Source organism: Panthera tigris, chromosome B3 (assembly GCF_018350195.1).
Source record: "Panthera tigris isolate Pti1 chromosome B3, P.tigris_Pti1_mat1.1, whole genome shotgun sequence".
NCBI classification, from domain to species: Eukaryota; Metazoa; Chordata; class Mammalia; order Carnivora; family Felidae; genus Panthera; species Panthera tigris.
Genome location: NC_056665.1, coordinates 84,575,689 through 84,593,896, shown reverse-complemented (window position 1 = coordinate 84,593,896; position 18,208 = coordinate 84,575,689). Strand labels below are relative to the sequence as shown.

The window sequence follows — 18,208 nt, the reverse complement described above, 5'->3', positions numbered from 1 at the left end:
GCTGAAACAATATTGATATATTATTATTAACGGAAGTCCATAGTTTACATGAAGAGTTCATTCTCTGTGTTGTACATTGTATGCATTTTGACAAATTAGTAACACGTATCCACCATTACAGTATCCTATATAATAGTTTCACTGCCCTAAAACCCCCTGAGTATTATATCCCCTAATTTAATACTATTGTCTCTTCTCTAAAATGTTCTTCTCCCCTGGCTTCTGTAACACTATAATTACCTTGTTCAAATCCTAGTTTTCTATTATTCCAAGTTTGTCTTCACTGGTTCATCTTTTACCTCCTAACCCCGTAACATAGCTATCCCTCTCATTATGATATCTCTCATACCTTCTCAACCCCATTCTTGCCATGTACTCCTCCTATCTCTCAATTCTCAATCATAATTTTGCAGCTGCCTGTTACAAATTTTTACCTGCTTCCTCCTTACCATTGCCAAATCAAATCCTCTCATAATTTTCTTGGTTATGTTTAGAAATACTGTATCAGTCACCTGAACTTGACCATTTCCTTTCCCTTGCCCTTCCTCTGTCTCTCCTTTGCTTCTCTTGCCCCCAACCCCTTGATTCATGTTCTTATTACTTTTAAGAGAGTGTTAGAAGGTGGGGGAGTGGGATGGTAAAGTATCCCCCAAATTAACAAGGCCCTTTGGGAATGGAAAACAAAGCAGGCAACTCCACACAGTTTACACAGAATTTTTGGGGGGTAACTTACTGACACGGGGGATCAGGCAGAGGACAGTCCACAGCAGCTGCATAGTTATTCTCTGCAAAGTCCAGACCTTAGTCCACAAATTTTATAGAACGAAGAGACATGCAGTAGGGCATTGTAGTGAGATCAGAAGGTTCACAAGCACTTTAGATTGTTTGCATGCACCTGATTAACAGCTAACCTTTAATTAGACCTCGTGATACCACCTGTGCATCAGGGAAGGGAAAGACAATGTTCTCTCTAACAGATTCATGAGAGGCCAAAACAAGCCATCTCAGCCTTGGCAAGCATTTCTAAGGAATGTATATTAACCTCCAAGGGGCCCTGAACACGTAGCCACAAGCAAACATGAGTAAGATAGTGAGCCAAATATGGAGGAAGTATCGAGAGTTATAACAACTCTCTTAAGTATAGGCTCTCATGTCCTGACTTCCCCATCTAAACAGTCCTCAACGCCAGAATAATATTTCTAAAGTAAAATTTTGATTTTTTTTTTCCTTAGTGTCTTTCTAGTGCGTGGACCAGACTCTTTAGTCCAGAGCTCAGTTCATACCAGCCAGTCTTGGCTGTTCATGGTTCTTTATGTTACCTTATGCTCTTCTACTTCTTGGCTCCTGCTAAACTACTACTTGTCTTATATATACCTTGAATATATGGGGGACATCTTACTTGAGAAAGCATAGGCATTTTTTTAATACTCTATACCAAATGAATGCATGCCATTTATTAGTTTGCTTTTTTAAAAAAGAAACAACAGTTTCCTTTCTTTTTCAATACAGTGGGTTCAAATAAATTCACTCTATGTGACATTAAAACAAATTTTGAGCTATTTCTCAAGAAACCGGTAGACAAACCTGATTACAGGCACACCTCATTTTGCTGTGCTTTAGTTTATTTCACTTCGCAGTTACAGCCATTTTTACATAGTGAAGGTTTGTGGCAACCCTGTGTCAAGCAAGTCTGTCAGCACCATTTTTTCCAACAGCATTTGCTCACTTTATGTCTGTCTGTCACATTTTGGTAATTCTCGTAATATTTCAAACTTTCATTATATTTGTTATGGTAATCCATTATCAGTGGTTATACAGCTTGCTGAAAGCTCAGATGATGGTTAGCATTTTTAGTAATAAAGGTTTTTTTTAATTGAAGTATGTACTTTTTTAGACATAATGCTATTGCACACTTAATAAACTATGATATAGTCCAAATGTAACTTAGAAATGCACTGAGAAACAAAAAAAAAAATTCATTTGACTTCATTGCTACATTCACTTTATTGTAGCCTAGAACTGAACCTGCAGTATCTCTGAGGTACACTTGTACTTGTCTGATGAACTAGGGAGAAAAAATGAAAAGTTACATTATTTTTCATAAAATGTTTATTATGAGAGAAAGTAATGTGCACATGCAGGATAAGGTAAGAAGCAGAGAAGGCCGAGGGGAGGGGGAAGGGTGTGGGTAGAATCCCAGGCAGGCTCTGCACTGCAGAAGCCAGTGCGGGGCTCGATCTCACAAACCGTGAGATCATGACCTGGGCCAAAATCAAGAGTTGGACACTTACCCAACTGAGCCACCCAGGCACCTCAAAAAAGTTACATTGGTTATACTCTTACCTCCCTAGACGATCTTTTATTTTCTTTGACTAGATTAACTGATTCCTGTTCCTCATGGTTGAACCACCGGATTTTTTTATTTCAAATCTCAGTATTTGTATTATTATTTCTATTGCAGTGTATATGTAGGGATTCAGAAGTGCTTATAACTTAGCAGACTTTGCTTTGAATTTTCCAGTAGTAAGCTCATAATACTTTGCTAGTGCTATGCGTATTCTTATACGGTCACATAGAAGTTGCAAGTTCATTAATTTCTTTTTTTTTTTTCTGGTGCCTTATTGTTCATTTTTGTGGTATAAAGCTAATGTCAATATACCAAACATTTTAGCAGCAGTAGTTAGTAGGTAGAAAAATAAGAAGAAATGGTGAAAGATTAAAATTTGAGATGAAATTATTCATCTTATTATTCATTTTTGTGGTATATATTAAGCTAATGTCAATATACCAAACATTTTAGCAGCAGTAGTTAGTAAGTAGAAAAATAAGAAGAAATGGTGAAAGATTAAAATTTGAGATGAAAGGGCAGCTGAGCTCTGCTTTTACAAATTGTAAGAAGGTCGCGGCACCTGGGTGGCTCAGTTGTAAGTGTCCAACTTCAACTCAGGTCATCATCTCACAGTTCGTGGGTTGGAGCCCCATGTTGGGCTCTCTGCTGACAGCTCAAAGTCTAGAGCCTGCTTCAGATTATGTCTCCCTGTCTCTCTGCCCCTCCCCTGCTCATTTTCTGTTTCTCTCTCTCTGAAGAATAAATAAATGTAAAAAAAAGATTTTTTTAATAAAAAAAATTGGGGGGCGCCTGGGTGGCTCAGTCGGTTAAGCGTCCGACTTCAGCTCAGGTCACGATCTCGCGGTCCATGAGTTCGAGCCCCACGTCGGGCTCTGGGCTGATGGCTCGGAGCCTGGAGCCTGCTTCCGATTCTGTGTCTCCCTCTGTCTCTGACCCTCCCCCGTTCATGCTCTGTCTCTCTCTGTCTCAAAAATAAATAAACATTAAAAAAATTAAAAAAAAAAAATTGGAAGAAGGTCATAGATAATATAAAGATGATTTCTCTTTTACTTTTGCATTGTAAAGATTTATATTCTTTTTTTTCCTACATGGCACATATCTTTCTCTCAACTTTTAGATTTTTTTTAATGTTTATTTATTTATTTTCGGGGTGGGTACAGAGAGAGAGGAAGACAGAGTACCCCAAGCAGGCTCCACACTATCAGCACAGAGCCTAACACAGGGCTTGAACTCCTGAATGGTGAGATCATGACCTGAGCCAAATCAAGAGCCAGCTGTTTAACCTACTGAGCCACCCAGGCACCCCCCAACTTTTAGATTTATATAGTACTAAGTGAACAGTTCTGAGTCTTTGCAATTTTATAAATTATGATTTATGAGTTCTAATTAATGGTCCTTTGCCTAAATAAAATGAAAATGTTTGAAATATTGCAAGAATTCCCAAACCATGACACAGACACACAAGGTAAGAACACGGAGAAGTTCCCTTTCTGCCAGGATCAGAATTTATATATAGTGGATCATGCTTCGAAGTTAAATTCTTAACAGCTTTCTTGAGATGTATTTCTTATACCATACATTTTACTCATTTAAAGTGTACGTGTTTTTAGTGGATTCAAGGGTTGTGCAACTATCATGACAACCTAATTTTAGAATATTTTAGTCCCTTCGAAAGGAGACCCATACCCATTACCAGTAACTCCCCATTACTGCCAACCATCCCCCACCACACTCACCAGCTCTAAAAATTTTCTTTTTTTAATGTTTATTTATTTTTGAGACAGAGCATGAGCAGGGGAGGGGCAGAAAGAGAGGGAGACACAGAATTCAAAGCAGGCTCCAGGCTCTTGGCTCTGGGCTGTCTGCACAGAGCCCGATGCAGGGCTTGAACCCACAGACCATGAGATCATGACCTGAGCCAAAGTCAGATACTTAACCGACTGAGCCACCCAGGTGCCCCATACTCCTCAGGTCTAGACAATACTAATCTACTTTCTGTTTCTGCAGATGTGCCTATACTGGGCATATCCTACAAAAGGAGTCAAACAGTATATAGTCTTTTGTGGCAGGCTTCTTAGCACAGTATTTTCAAAGTTATTCCATATTGCAAGTATATCTCAGCACTTGATTTTTTTTATTGCTGAATAATATTCCATTATATGAATATACTACATTTCTGTTTATTCATCAGTCGATGGACATTTGGATTGGTTTTACTTTTTAGATATTAATAATAATGATGCCATGAATATTCATATACACATTTTTTTACATGGACACTTTATAATTTTATAAACATTTTTATAAGACTTTTACTGTTTAAGACCTTATATTAAGATCTGTGGTTCATTTTGATTGTTGTTTTTGGTGTAAGATCAGAAGTTGCGAGGTAAGAATTCAACTTCATTCTTCTGCTTATGGATATCCATTTGCCCCAGCACTGTTTGTTGACAAGACTCTTCTTTTCCCATTGAATTGTCTTGGTACTGTTGTCAAAAAGCAATTGACAGTGAATATAAAGGTTTATTTCTGGACCAAAGATTCTGTTCCATATAGACCTGTTTGTCACTTCTTATGACACTATCACAGTGCATTGATTGCTGCTGCAATGTAGCAAGTTTTTAAATTGGGATTATGAGTCCTCCAACTTTGTCTTTTTTTTTTTTTTTCAAGACAATTGTGGCCATTCCAGATCTTTTATATCTTCCTATGAGTTTTAGACTGAGCTTATCAATTTTTACAAAAACAGCAGCAGGTATTTTGATAGGGATTACATTGTTTGTCGATCAGTTTGAGGGTACTATCTTAACAATATTAAGTCTTTCCGTCCATGAGTGTGAAATTTTTTTTTAAAGATCTTTAATTTTGTTTGACAGTGTTTTGTGATTTTTCAGAGTATAAGTTTTGAACTTCTGTTTTCAGAGTATAAGTTTTATGCTTAACTTTTTGTTAGGTACTTTTGTACCTATTTACCTAAGTAATTCATTCGTTTTAGTGACATGGCTTTATAAAAGGAATTTTCTTATGTTTGTTTTCTGATTGTTCATTGTTGGTATATAGAAATACTTGATTTTTACATGTGGGTATTGTATCCTGAACTCATTTAATAGCTCTAAAAACTTTTTAGTAGATTCCTTTCTATATACAAAATCATCTCATCTGCAAGTGGATGTAGTTTTATTTATTCCTTTGCAGTCATATTACTAATTGATTCTCTTTGTTATTGATCTACTCAGGTGTTCTGTTTCCTCTTGAGTTGAATTTAGTAATTTGTGTCTCTAGGTATTTTTCCATTTAATCTAAGTTATCTAATTTGTTGGCATAAATTAATATTGTTGTTCATAGTTGCCTTATAATCTTTTTTATTTCTGTAACATGTATAATGATATCTCTTTAGTTTCTGATTTTAGTAATTTGATTCTTCTTGTTTTCTTGTTCAGTCTAGCCATAAGGTTCAATTTTTTTTTATTATCTCAAAGAACCAATTTTTGGTTTTGTTGATTTTTTTCTCTGTTGTCTTTCTGTTCCATTTCATTTTCTTTCCACTCTAGTTTTTATTAATTCCTTCCTCTACCTGCTTTGATTTTAGTTGCTCTTTTTCTAGTTTTTTAAGGTAGAAAGTTTAGTTATTGATGCAAGATCTTTCCATCTTTTTTTTTTTTTTTAAGTTATTTATTTTGAGAGGGAGATTGAGAGAGCATGAGCAGGGGAGGGTCAGAAAGAGAGCAAGAGAGAGAGTCCCAAACAGGCTCCACACTGTCAGTGCAGAGCCCCATATGGGGCTCGAATTCACAAACCTTGAGATCATGACTTGAGCCGAAATCAATCAAGAGTCAGACGCTTAACCAACTGAGCCACCCAGGCACCCCATCTTTTTTTAATATAAGCATTTACATCTATAAATTTACCAATGAGCACTGCTTTACCTTCATGCCATCACTTTTGGTATGTTATGTTTTCATTTTCATCATCTCTAAGTATTTTCTTATTTCCCTTGACATTTATTCTTTCAGTTATTTAGGAGTACATTGTTTCATTTCTACATGTATGTGAAATTCCCAAAGTTTTTTTTCTTTATCGATTTCTAATTTCATTCCATTGTGATTAGAAAATATACTTTGCATAATTTCAGTCTTTTCAAATTTATTGAGGCTTTTTAATTACCAAATGATCTGGCCTGAAGGATGTTCTTGTATTCTTGAGAAGAATGTGTTTGCTGCTAGAAGAATGTGTTTCTCCACTTTCTGGAGTGTTCTATAGATGTCCTTTTAGGTCTAGTTGGTTTATAGTGTTGTTCAAGTCTTCTATTTTCCTGTTGATACTCTTTTTTTTGTCTAATATTGAAAGTAGGGTATTGAAGTCTTCAACTATGATTGTAGAAGTGTCTGTTTCTGTCTCCAATTCTGTTTGTGTTTCATTTATTTTGAAGCTCTGTGTGAGTACATGTGTGTTAATTTTATATCTTCTTAGTAGGTTGACCTTTTAACATTAGGAAATGTCTCTTTATCACTAACACTTTTTGTTTTAAAGTCTAATATTAACTATAGCCACCCCAGATTTCTTGGTTACTGTTTGCATGGTATCTTTTTCCATTTATTTTACTTTCAACATTGTGTCTTTGAATCAAAAGTGTATTGGTAGTGGTGGTTGTTCACTTGATCATTTATTTTCTAATGATGGGGCTAAACTAATCCTACAAAGTCTATTTCCCCACAATGCGCAGCCTCAGATCTCCCTGCTCAAAAAATTTTTTTAATTTTTTTATCTTTTAGCAGGGCTACCATGGGTTCTCCCTGGGCTGACATAATCTAATATTTAAGTTTCTACTTTGGCCCCCTTCACCAGTTAGTTTTTTGTTGTTTATTGTGGATGTATGTGTGGCTTAGAGGTTGCTGTCATAGTCAGAGTGTTTATATTTTTAATCCCATGTTCACCCAGAGACTAGTACCTTGGAGGTTTGCTCTCTGGTTGCTCCAAAGAGAGTACAGCCTTGGATATGCACAGTCACTGACTGGATGTTGTTTTTAAGTTGTGGCTTCCTAGGAGTTGACCCTGAGTTTAAGTAGAGTACTATGAGGCTTAACTTTGTGTTGGTAAGTCTTTGTGGGTTGGGGAATGCTTTCCTATCTGTCCTGCATCTTACTCTGATTGCTCTTGTGTGGGTTCCAGTTAGTACATGTACACAGGTTTCTTGACCCCTAGACTTGACTGTGTTCTCAAGAGGGTTTTTCTTGGCTGTCTCTTTCTACTTCTCTTTCTCTCTTGGCTGCTCTGCTCTTTTACTTGTGTCTGGAGGTGCTACTTCTCTTAATTGCTTTTTTCCACCGTGCTTTTTCTTGTTTTTGACAATACCCATAGGCATGGAGTTTTGTTTCAAAATAAAATCATTCCCCTCAGGCAGAGCTGCTACTAAGCTCTTTGTCCATATGATCCACCCTTCACCCTGATCAGAACACATGTAGTGGCAGTACTCTGCCACTGTATTATACCTGAGCTGGGGTCAAGGACCAACTTTTCCTAGAGTAATACCCTACTTCTATAAGCGGACACTTGGGGAGGGATTGGCAGTTCTTCATCTTCCTACCTTTCTTTCCCCTATCAGTGTGAAACCTTTATCCCACTGATAAGCTAGGGTGGGGAAAATTGGAACAGACTCAGCCTTTTGCACCTAGAATTTCTGTTGTAAGAGAGGCCATAGCTGCCTGGAATAGTTTATGCAGCATGGAACTGGGCGGAAGAGAAACACAGCCAGCAGACTGCTGCTCCCAGGGTGAGACCATATTTCCAGTCTGGGACCTGGAGGGGATGAGGAACCCTTATCTTGGCCTAAGTACAATGCCCAGGGTAAAGCTGTAATATGGAAGTAAAGGGGTAGCATAAGGGAGCAGTCATGGCTCAGATGCCAAAGATTCACTCTGTTTTTACCAGATTTGGTAGATTTTCTTAAATGTATGTTTTGCCATTTGCTATATGCCCTTAAGACAATATTCAGAGACTTTAAGTGATTTTTAAAAAATCATCCTCATCACTGAGATTATTATTTTGACTGGGAAAGGATCCACTGAGATTCTTACTCTATAATTCTGGAAGTTGTCCCCCTCCCCCCCTAAAATTACATTTTATTCCTTGGGTTAGATTATCCCGCCAGTACACTAAATACACCGAAAATCGCCTAAGTGTTCACCACATAAAGTGAAATATTGCTATCAGTGAAAGCAGCTAAAATATCTTCGTTCCTGATTTTAAGTTGCTGAAACCCACATTCATGACCTTATAGCTCCTTCAAAATGTGTAGGAAAATCTAGTTGTCTGACTAACCTTTCTTAGGTTTGTTTGCTTCCTTTTTAATTCCTACATACGATAGTAGTGAAAACATTACCTCTGATCATAAAGTTCATTAGTCCATGCGTTGTTAAATCACCCTAGACCGAATGTAGTATGTTAACTTGGAAGGCCAAATGTCACTCAAGAAATTTGTTTTTATGAGCAGTTTTAATTTGAGGGAGACCTTAAAAAAATGTCCAAGACCTTGTCAGTTATTCCATATGGTTCTATAATATTTGTGTATAAATTTCTTATTTTGTACTTTGAAGAAATGGATCATTTCTCACTCATATTTCTACTGCTATACTTAGTTTTATTTCTAAAACACATCCATTTAACTCTGGGATTCATCTACATTGTACAATAGAGAATTCTTTAGGTGCTTCATGCATTCACACATGTCTTTCCTGATACTCTTTTCTCCTCTTCATTTGTCAGATCTCACTTGCCTTCACCAAACTTAGTATTACTCTTTCCTTTAAGTGTCTCTCTGTTTCTCCAGTCGGAAGTAATCAAACCTTTCTTTTATTCCACTGGCAAGTTTATAACTTTCCTAATTTTTTACTTACAATTACATATCTTCCTCTGTAGGTTATAAGATTTAATTCATTTTCCTCTTTTTATTGCCACATACTTTGTACATTGAACTTAATTATTGGATGAGTGAATAGATAAATTAATGATTAAATGAATGGTATAATATTTTATTTTACAGTCGAGAGACTCACAAGATCGCAGTGTTTTATGTTGCTGAAGGACAAGAAGACAAACATTCCATTCTTACCAATACAGGTGGAAGTCAAGCATATGAAGATTTTGTAGCCGGTCTTGGTTGGGAGGTATTGTTTTTATTTCTTTTTTTTTTTTTTTTTATGTTTGTTTATTTTTGAGAAAGATCGCAAGTGGGGGAGGGACAGAGAGAGAGAGAGAGAAAATCCCAAACAGTTTCCGCACTATCAGCGCAAAGCCCAACGCAGTGTTCAAACTCAGGAACCGTGAGGTCACAACCAGAGCTGAAATCCAGAGTTGGACGCTGAACCGACTGAGCCTCCTAAGCACCCTGATTGGGAGGTATTGTTTTTAAATTATACCAAATATCATTGTATTTTTATTTGGAAGCAGTGGTTTTCTTTTGCTTTCTAGCTTATTTTAGAATTATTTTAGGAGACTCAACAACTTAACGATGGGTTTGTTATTGTTTCTGCTTTATTTCCCATCTGCAAAGACAGAAGCGGTTCAGACCTTGAAAGGAAGGTTGTTGGTTTTTTTAATGAGTCAGTATATTGTTAGAGAGCACTGAAGTCATAGGTTTAGGAGAGCTGGATTTTCCTCACAGCTGTGACCACTAGACAAGTGATCTTCAGACTAAGATATGAATATCTTTAGTGCTGTACCAAGGCTTTTAGGTTAGTTTAGAGGAGATTAAATTCTAGTTCCTCAACTTTACTGAAATTAATGCCTGAAAACCTTTCTGCAGTCACTTGCCTCACCTTTTCAGTTCTTCAACTTTGTAAAAGAAAGGCATACCACACACTCATTCGAGTCCTACATTGCCCCAAAATGTTTGATGCCAAAAAAAAAAGTTAATTCAAGAAGGCATGTTCTGAGAGAGTCTCTGACAGCAAATCAACAAATGTTGAAAGGCACTGCACTTCATGTTATCCTGGCAACCTGCTCATGTCAAGGTTCCTGTACCAAATCTGTCTATCTTAGAATTGTTAACTCAGAAGGGAGGTATTTGTCATAGAAATTTGGATTAATATGTTTACCCAAATTGACACAGGAAGTATCAGACATTTTCTATCAGAAAGGGAATTTGATGCTGGCTGATCGATTTGTCATTAATAGTAGGCATTTTATATATATTGTATCAGCCAAATCAGTAGCTCTACAGTTTTGATGAAAATATATTAAAATCATATACATGTGACATACAGTACACTAGAAATGATATCTTTTGTAGTAGTTTAAACTAATGATGAAAATTTTCATTATAGTTGTCAGCTTAATACATAGTTTCTTAAAATTCTTATAGTACATGAGCAAAATTGTTGAAGACCACTGCACTAGACTATAAGCTCCTCCTAGAGGAAAAGCACTTTGATCTCATTGAACTTTCCTTTGTTTGTTGTTGTTAAACTAGCCTTCATTTTTTTTTTAAGTTTATTTATTTATTTTGAGAGTGAACGAGCAGGGGAGGGGCAGAGAGAGAGGGAGAGAGAGAATCCTAAGCAGGCTCTGCACTGGTGGTGCACAGTTATGAGGGGCTTGAACTCACAAACCATTAAATCATGACCTAAGCCTAAACCAAGAGTCAGACGCTTAACCAACTGAGCCACCTAGGCGCCTCTGATTTTTCCTTTTAAAAGACATCCCAGTGCCTTGTACAGTGTCCGATACATAAGCCTTTAGCATTCGGTATATATTTTTATGGCTTACCTTACATGTTATTTCACTTTGAGTTACTTGGGGTCTCTGTTCCTGTTTGCGTATTTGTCAAAGTAATCTATTTTAGGCAATAGATATGGGAAGTTCAGTTGAGATTAGTTATGTGAAAGTGCTTCGGAAAGTATAAACACTCTAAATAAATTTTCTGTTAAAGAAAAACAGAAACATAGTAGTAAAAGCAAGAGACATTTGGAAAAGAACAAATTAGCAGTACTCACATTTCCTTATTTCAAAACTTAATACAAGCAATAGTAATCAAACAGTATGGCAGTGCACCAAAAATAGACATATTGATCAATGGAAAAGAATTGAGATTCTAGAACTAAACTCATATATCTATGGTCAACTGATTTTTAACAAGTGACAGCACCATCCAGTGGAGAAAGAATAGTCTTTTCAACAAATGGTGCCAGAACAACTGGAAAGCCACATGCAAAAGAATAAAGTTGGACTATTACCTCACACTATATACAAAAATTAACTCAAAAAGGGTCAAAAACCTAATTGTAAAAGCTAAAAGTATAAAACTCTTAAAAGACAACATGAGGTAAATTTTCATGACCTTGGATTTGGATAAAGCTTTTTTTTCCTCCTTTATGGAGGTATAATTGACAAATAAAAGGGATTTTTAGATATGACACTAAAAACATGAGCAACAAAGGAAAAATAAATAAATTGGACTTCAGACTTTAAACTTTGATGCTTCAAAGGGCATCATAAATAATGTGAAAAGACAACCCACAGAATTTGAGAAAATAACTGAAATCATATATGTGATAAGGGACTTCTATCTAAGATATACAAAGAACTCCTACAAATCAATAATTAGAAAACAACCCAATTAAAAAATTAGGACCTGAATAAACATTTCTCTTAATAAGATATGCAGATAGCCAGGAGGCTCATGAAAAGATGCTCAACATCATTATCAGAGAAATGCAAATCAAAGCCACAGAAAAAAACTACTTCACACCCATTAAGATGGCTAGGATCAAAAAGTCGAATACTAACAACTGTAGGGTAGGATTCACCACAATCTGAACCCTCTTACACTGCTATTAGGAATGTGAAATAGTGCAACTGCTGTGGAAAACAATCTGGAAGCTCATCAAATAGTAGAACACTGAATTACCATATGATCAGAAATTCCACTCTTAGGTATCCAAGAGAAATGGAATTGTATATATAGACAAAAACTTGTACATGAATGTTCATAATAGCATTTTTCACAATAGCCAAAAGGTGGAAAAACCCAAATGTCCATCAATGGGTGAATGGATAAAATGTGGTATATTACTATAATGGAATATTATTTAGCCATGAAGAGGAGTGAAATCTTGACGTGTGCTCCAGTGTGGATGTACCTTGAAAATATTATGTTAAATGAAAGAAACCAGTCACAAAGACCAGGTGTTATGATCCATTTATATGAAACATACACACACACACACACACACACACACACACACACATACATGTACAGAAAATAGGTTTGTGGTTGCTTCAGACTAGTTGGAAGGATGAGGGAAGATCAGGGTGATAGCTAAAGAGTACAGGGTTTCTTTTTGAAGTGATGAAAATGTTCTAAGATTGACTGTGGTGATGGTTGCACTTACCTGTGAATATATTAATGTGCATTGAGTTGTACAGTGGAAACTTTCACTTTTAAGAAGATCAAGAGGCATACTCTGCTTACTCTTCACACTAAGTGTAACAAAAACTTTGGACATTACATATAAAACAAATATTAGAAGACTCTGAAAGGCAATGAGAAGAAGACAGACCAACTCAGGACCAAGGAATGACATCATGATGGGTTCTCAAGGTTTTCTTTTTGTCTCATATATCTCCAACTTGAATCTGAAATAGACAGCAACCTAGAAACATCAACAAGTGTTGACCAAAAGAATCCCAACAAAAGCCCACTCTTTCTAGCCAACGGATCAGGAAAGGGGCAATCTAGAGAAAGACAGAAAATATTTAGACAGTAACTGCTCTACTCCAACCAAACACCAACCAAACTCCAACAACCAAAGTAAATACTTTGACTTCCATCTCCATTTCTGACAACAAAGGTCAGTTAGGGAGCCTAGACTTTCACCCTCATGAGACTCCACACCACAAGGTCAGTGGAGACTACATGAGGAACCTGGAATTCTGTTGCCACCTCCAGCATAATGAGTTACTCTGCCTCCTCCACTGGGTAGATCACAGGAGGCCTGGTGGAAAAGTAGGCCTTTCACCATCATCCAGCAGTAATGAGACTAACCCTACTAACTAAGGACTAACCTTGTCTCAGTGGATACAACATAGGAAACCAGAACTCCTGCCTCCACCTAACAGTAATGAAGATCTCCCTTCTGCAGGTGTCAGCAGAAGTTAAGTGGGGAACCTCCATCTAACTATAGTGAGGCAGTAACCACCTCACTTCTTTGACAGAGCTGTGTCACAAAACAGCCAACTAAGACAGGAGGATTAAATAGGATGTATAGTCTCATAACATGAAAATGTCTAGGCTTTGATCAAAAATCATACCAGGACCCAGAGAGGCCTCAAACTGAATGAAAAGAGGACAGTAGATACCAACACCAAGTGACAAAGATTTTGGGATAACCATAATATAAATGCCTTCACAGCAGTAAAGAACACAATTGAAATAAATGAAAAATAGGAAGTCTCAGTAAAAAAAAAAAAAAAAAAAAAAGATACAAGAAAGAACTACATGGAAATTTTAGAACTGAAAATTTCATTACTGAAATAAAAAGCTCAGTAGATGGGCTCAGCAACAGAGTCAGATAGATATGGGGGTACAGAAGAATCAATAAACTGGAAGATAAAACAGTAAAAAATGTGAACAGCAGAGAGAATTGACTTTTTTTTTTTAAGAGAGAGAGCAAGAGCACATTGTGTGGAGAAAGGGGCAAAGGCAGAAGGAAGGTAGGGGTGGGGAGAGAGAAAGAGAGAATCTCAAGCAGGCTCCATGCTTAGCACAGATCCTGACACAAGGCTCGATCCCATGACCCTGGGATCATTACCTGAGCCAAAATCAAGAATTGGACACTCAACCGACTGAGCTACATAGGTGCCCCAGAGAGAGAATAGATTTAAGGACAATGAACAAAGCATCAGAGACCTATGGGACTATGACAAAAGATTTAACATTCCTGTTATCTGAGGGAGACGAGAAAGAGGTTGAGTCTGAAAATTACTTGAAGAGATAATGTTGAAAACTTCCTAAATTTGGCAGGAGAAATAAAGCTAATAAAGCTACAGATTGAAGAAGCTGGGTGAAACCCAAACAGGATAAATCTAAAGGAATCCATTCTAAGGCACATCATAATTAAATTTCTGAAAAATAAGAAGTCTCAAAAAAATGTCAAAAGCATCGGGAGAAAATTTGTTCCTCGTCTATAAGGGGAAAACAATTAGAATAATAGTGAATTTCTCATCAGAAAAAGTGACAATATTTTTCAAGTGCTAAAAGAAAAAAATGCTGTCAACCAGAATCATATAGCTAGTAAAGGAATAAAGCAAAACATTCTCAGATGAAGGAAAACTTAGAGAACTTGTTGCCAGCAGACCTACCCTAAAAGAAGAACTAAAAGACATTCTATTAACAGAAAGGAAGTGATAGAACCTTGGAACACCAGAAAGAAAGAGCGTGGCAAGAAAAAATATGGGTAAATACACTAGGCTTTACTTCCCCTCTGATATTTTCATAGTTATGTTTGATGGTTGATACAAAAATTATTTCACTGTCTGAGGTGCCTGGGTGGGTGAAAATGTTGTTTCTTAATCGTATCAATGCCAGTATCCTGGTTATAATACAGTTTTGCATTGGAGGAATCTGGTACAAGTCACATAACACTTCTTGTGAATCTACAGTTATCTCTAGATAAAAATTTTAATTAAAAACATAGAGACCATCAAGTATTACAAAAGTGTTTAGAGCAAAGGAACACTAAAATGAGACTTTTTCTCCATGACATGATCAGAGAATTGACCTGAAGATAAATAACCTGTTCACTAAAACAAAACAAAAGGTCTGCACTTATATGCTATTTTTCACCTGTCATAATTAACAAAGATCATAAAGTTTGGTAATATATTTGAGAGGCCATGAGGGAAACAGGTATTCGTATTCACTGTTGGTGACATCTGTAGAGAGCTATTTTTTTTTTAAATATTTTTTTTAATTTTTTTAACGTTTATTTATTTTTGAGATGGACAGAGACAGAGCGTGAACGGGGGAGGGTCAGAGAGAAGGAGACACAGAATCTGAAACAGGCTCCAGGCTCTGAGCTGTCAGCACAGAGCCCGACGTGGGGCTCGAACTCATGGACCGTGAGATCATGACCTGAGCTGAAGTCAGCCGCTCAACCGACTGAGCCACCCAGGCGCCCCTGTAGAGAGCTATTTGGTAGTGAGCTTCAAATTAAAAGTGCATATGCCCTTTGACTTACAGTTCGACTTTTAATTATTTGTCCTACAGATCTACTGTCACAAATGCAACATGACATGTATTCTGTGTTATTGACTGCAGCATTGACTATAATAGCAAAGACTGGAAACAGCCTAAATATCCTTCAAGTAGGGGACTAGTTAAATTATTGTACATCAAGAAAACAAACTTCTGTGAAGCCATGAAAACAAAACAAATGAGGAAGCTCTTTACTTACTAATGAGTACTTTTCAGGGTATTTTAAGTGCAAAAAAAAGCAAGGTGCAGAACATTATATGTGTGTGCTGTGTGTGTGTATACACACATACATATAAGAATTTAATTGCATATACAGAGAACGTTTTTGGAAGGATATTTAATAAACTGCTTTCTGGAAGGGGAACTGAGTAGCTATACACAAGAGCTATCAAAGGAAGAATTTTGGTATATTTTTGAATTTTTAATTATATGAATGTATTACTGAGCCAATTTTTTTTTAAATTTTATAAGTGATGAGGCAATCTGGTAGTAATGGTGTAAAAACTAATTTTTCATATGTTCAGCCATTGTAACTGATATTGATAGTTGAGACATGTTTAGTTCACATGGTACAAAGATTGGTTTTTATAATTCACTTTATCAGTTACTTGGATTTTTTTTATTTTAATTTTTTATTGAAGTATAATTAACATACTGTTATGTTACTTTCAAGTGTACAGTATAATGATCCAATAATTGTATACATTACTCGATGCTCATCACAATAAGTATACTCAGTTCCCTTTATCTATTTCACCCACACCGCCCCCCCTTCCCTCTGGCAACCACCAGTTTTCTGTATTTAAGAGTCTGCTTTTTTGTTTGTTCCTTTTTTTCTTTGCTCATCCGTTCTGTCTTTTAAATTCCGCATATGAGTGAAATCATAAGCTGACTGACTTATTTTACTTAGCATTATACCCTCTAGGTCCATCCATATTTCAGATTTTATTTTTTAAAAATATACATATAAAGTGGTTTCTCCGAGTGAAGAGATGCAAGCAGTGTTTAAGTTTCTTTTTTCTTTTGTGTTTCTTTTTCCTTTCTAGTATTTCTTTAATTTTCAGTAAGACAAGACAAGTTGCTGGCTTTGTGTATCACACAAGTCCAAGGAGTATCACTCAATGCAGTGACCCTGATATTAGCATGTCTTTTATTTATACTCAGGAAAAAAATATGTGCAAAAATCTGCACAGATTAATTTGTAGTTTTTTAATGCATGAGAAGTGCAGTTCTGCATTTTTGTATTTTTGTTCTGAGCTGTGTGGTAGGTACTGATAATTAAGAAACCAGTTTCAATGTGTAAATATGACATATCTAATTAATCATCTTATCAAAGTGACATTATTGTTTTAACTTTCCAGTCTTGGTTTTTGCCACTTGATTTTTCTCTCTGGCCTTGGTGTCCTCCCATAGCCTTCACAATTTAGCATTAACACCTAGTAGCCTAACAAAAGATGCATAGTGCACAACAGTTGATTTCTTTCCTAATTAACTCCTGCTAATTAGGCATCCTCAAATACCTAAGAAAAAGTACCAGTGTGAACAGAGCAGCTCTAACTAATAATTCTGGATCAAGCATTAGTTGAGAACATGCAAAAGGCTTGTTCTCCATATATTTTTGCAAATTGAGAAATTTGAGTCTTTTTCAATAGTAAGTTCTTGAGTTTTGTTTAGTTGACTAATATTATGTGTCTCTTCATTGCTCCCAGGTCAATCTTACAAACCACTGTGGTTTCATGGGAGGACTACAAAAAAACAAAAGCACTGGATTGACCACACCGTATTTTGCTACCTCCACAGTAGAAGTAATATTTCATGTATCAACAAGAATGCCTTCTGATACTGATGACTCTTTGACCAAAAAAGTAAGTGCTGAGAAAAAACATTAAAATCCTAGTAATTAAGAAAATAAATATATAAAATATGTAAGTAATCTAACTGATCAAGCACTGTTTCTGAGTACTCCACACTCTTCACCTAATGCTGTCTTCAGAAATAGGATTGTTGTAAAGCAAATGCTGTTTTCTTTAACAACAACATTGAAAGTTAATTGCCTTAACAAAGGATTTGTCTTCAAGAAAATGGGGATATGACAAATTGAGAAAACTTCTTTATATGTTCAAATTGGTGAAATTGTATTTCAAGTCTTTTCACACATGGATAGATATAACTGTTACACTGAATGAGAGCAAAAAATATAGATAAATTATTACAAAGCACTTAAAATATAACATACTTTATCACCAGTTTTAACTAAAACTAACAGAGCAAATTAAGTAAGCCTTCATTAATTATGAAAAACAGTTTACTGCCTTAGAATTTATGAGAGATATGATGGAATGGTTTTGATGGCCCACATCTTTTAAAACCTACACTACCATTTTTCTGTGGCTGGCACTGGCATTCAAAAGCTGTTCTAGCACAGTTGTATATATTCAGTCCATGTTTGGTTTTCTTAGGGAGAAATATTTTTAAGAGTAAAACCTTACCTTGTCCAACATTTCTTTACCTTCTCTTCCTCCTCCTCCTCCTTCAATTAAGTTAGCAATAAAAACTGCTAACTTAATATAATTGGTCATTTTACTTGATACTCTTCTGCATGATAT

The 18,208-nt window shown here is 36.1% G+C and overlaps 1 protein-coding gene across 8 annotated transcripts in view; it reads left to right on the top strand.

Moving 5' to 3' along the window:
* Positions 1 to 18,208, top strand: part of RALGAPA1 (Ral GTPase activating protein catalytic subunit alpha 1) — a 269,354-nt gene that overhangs the window by 193,411 nt on the left and 57,735 nt on the right. For 7 of the 8 annotated variants that reach the window (XM_007073726.3, XM_042989573.1, XM_042989569.1 and 4 more), the window contains 2 exons: positions 9,390 to 9,513; positions 17,312 to 17,467. In XM_007073726.3, coding sequence (XP_007073788.1) covers positions 9,390 to 9,513; positions 17,312 to 17,467 — 280 coding nt within the window. Of the gene's footprint in view, positions 1 to 9,389; positions 9,514 to 17,311; positions 17,468 to 18,208 lie in introns of those variants that run through there. The other variant, XR_006218801.1, reaches the window with a different exon arrangement.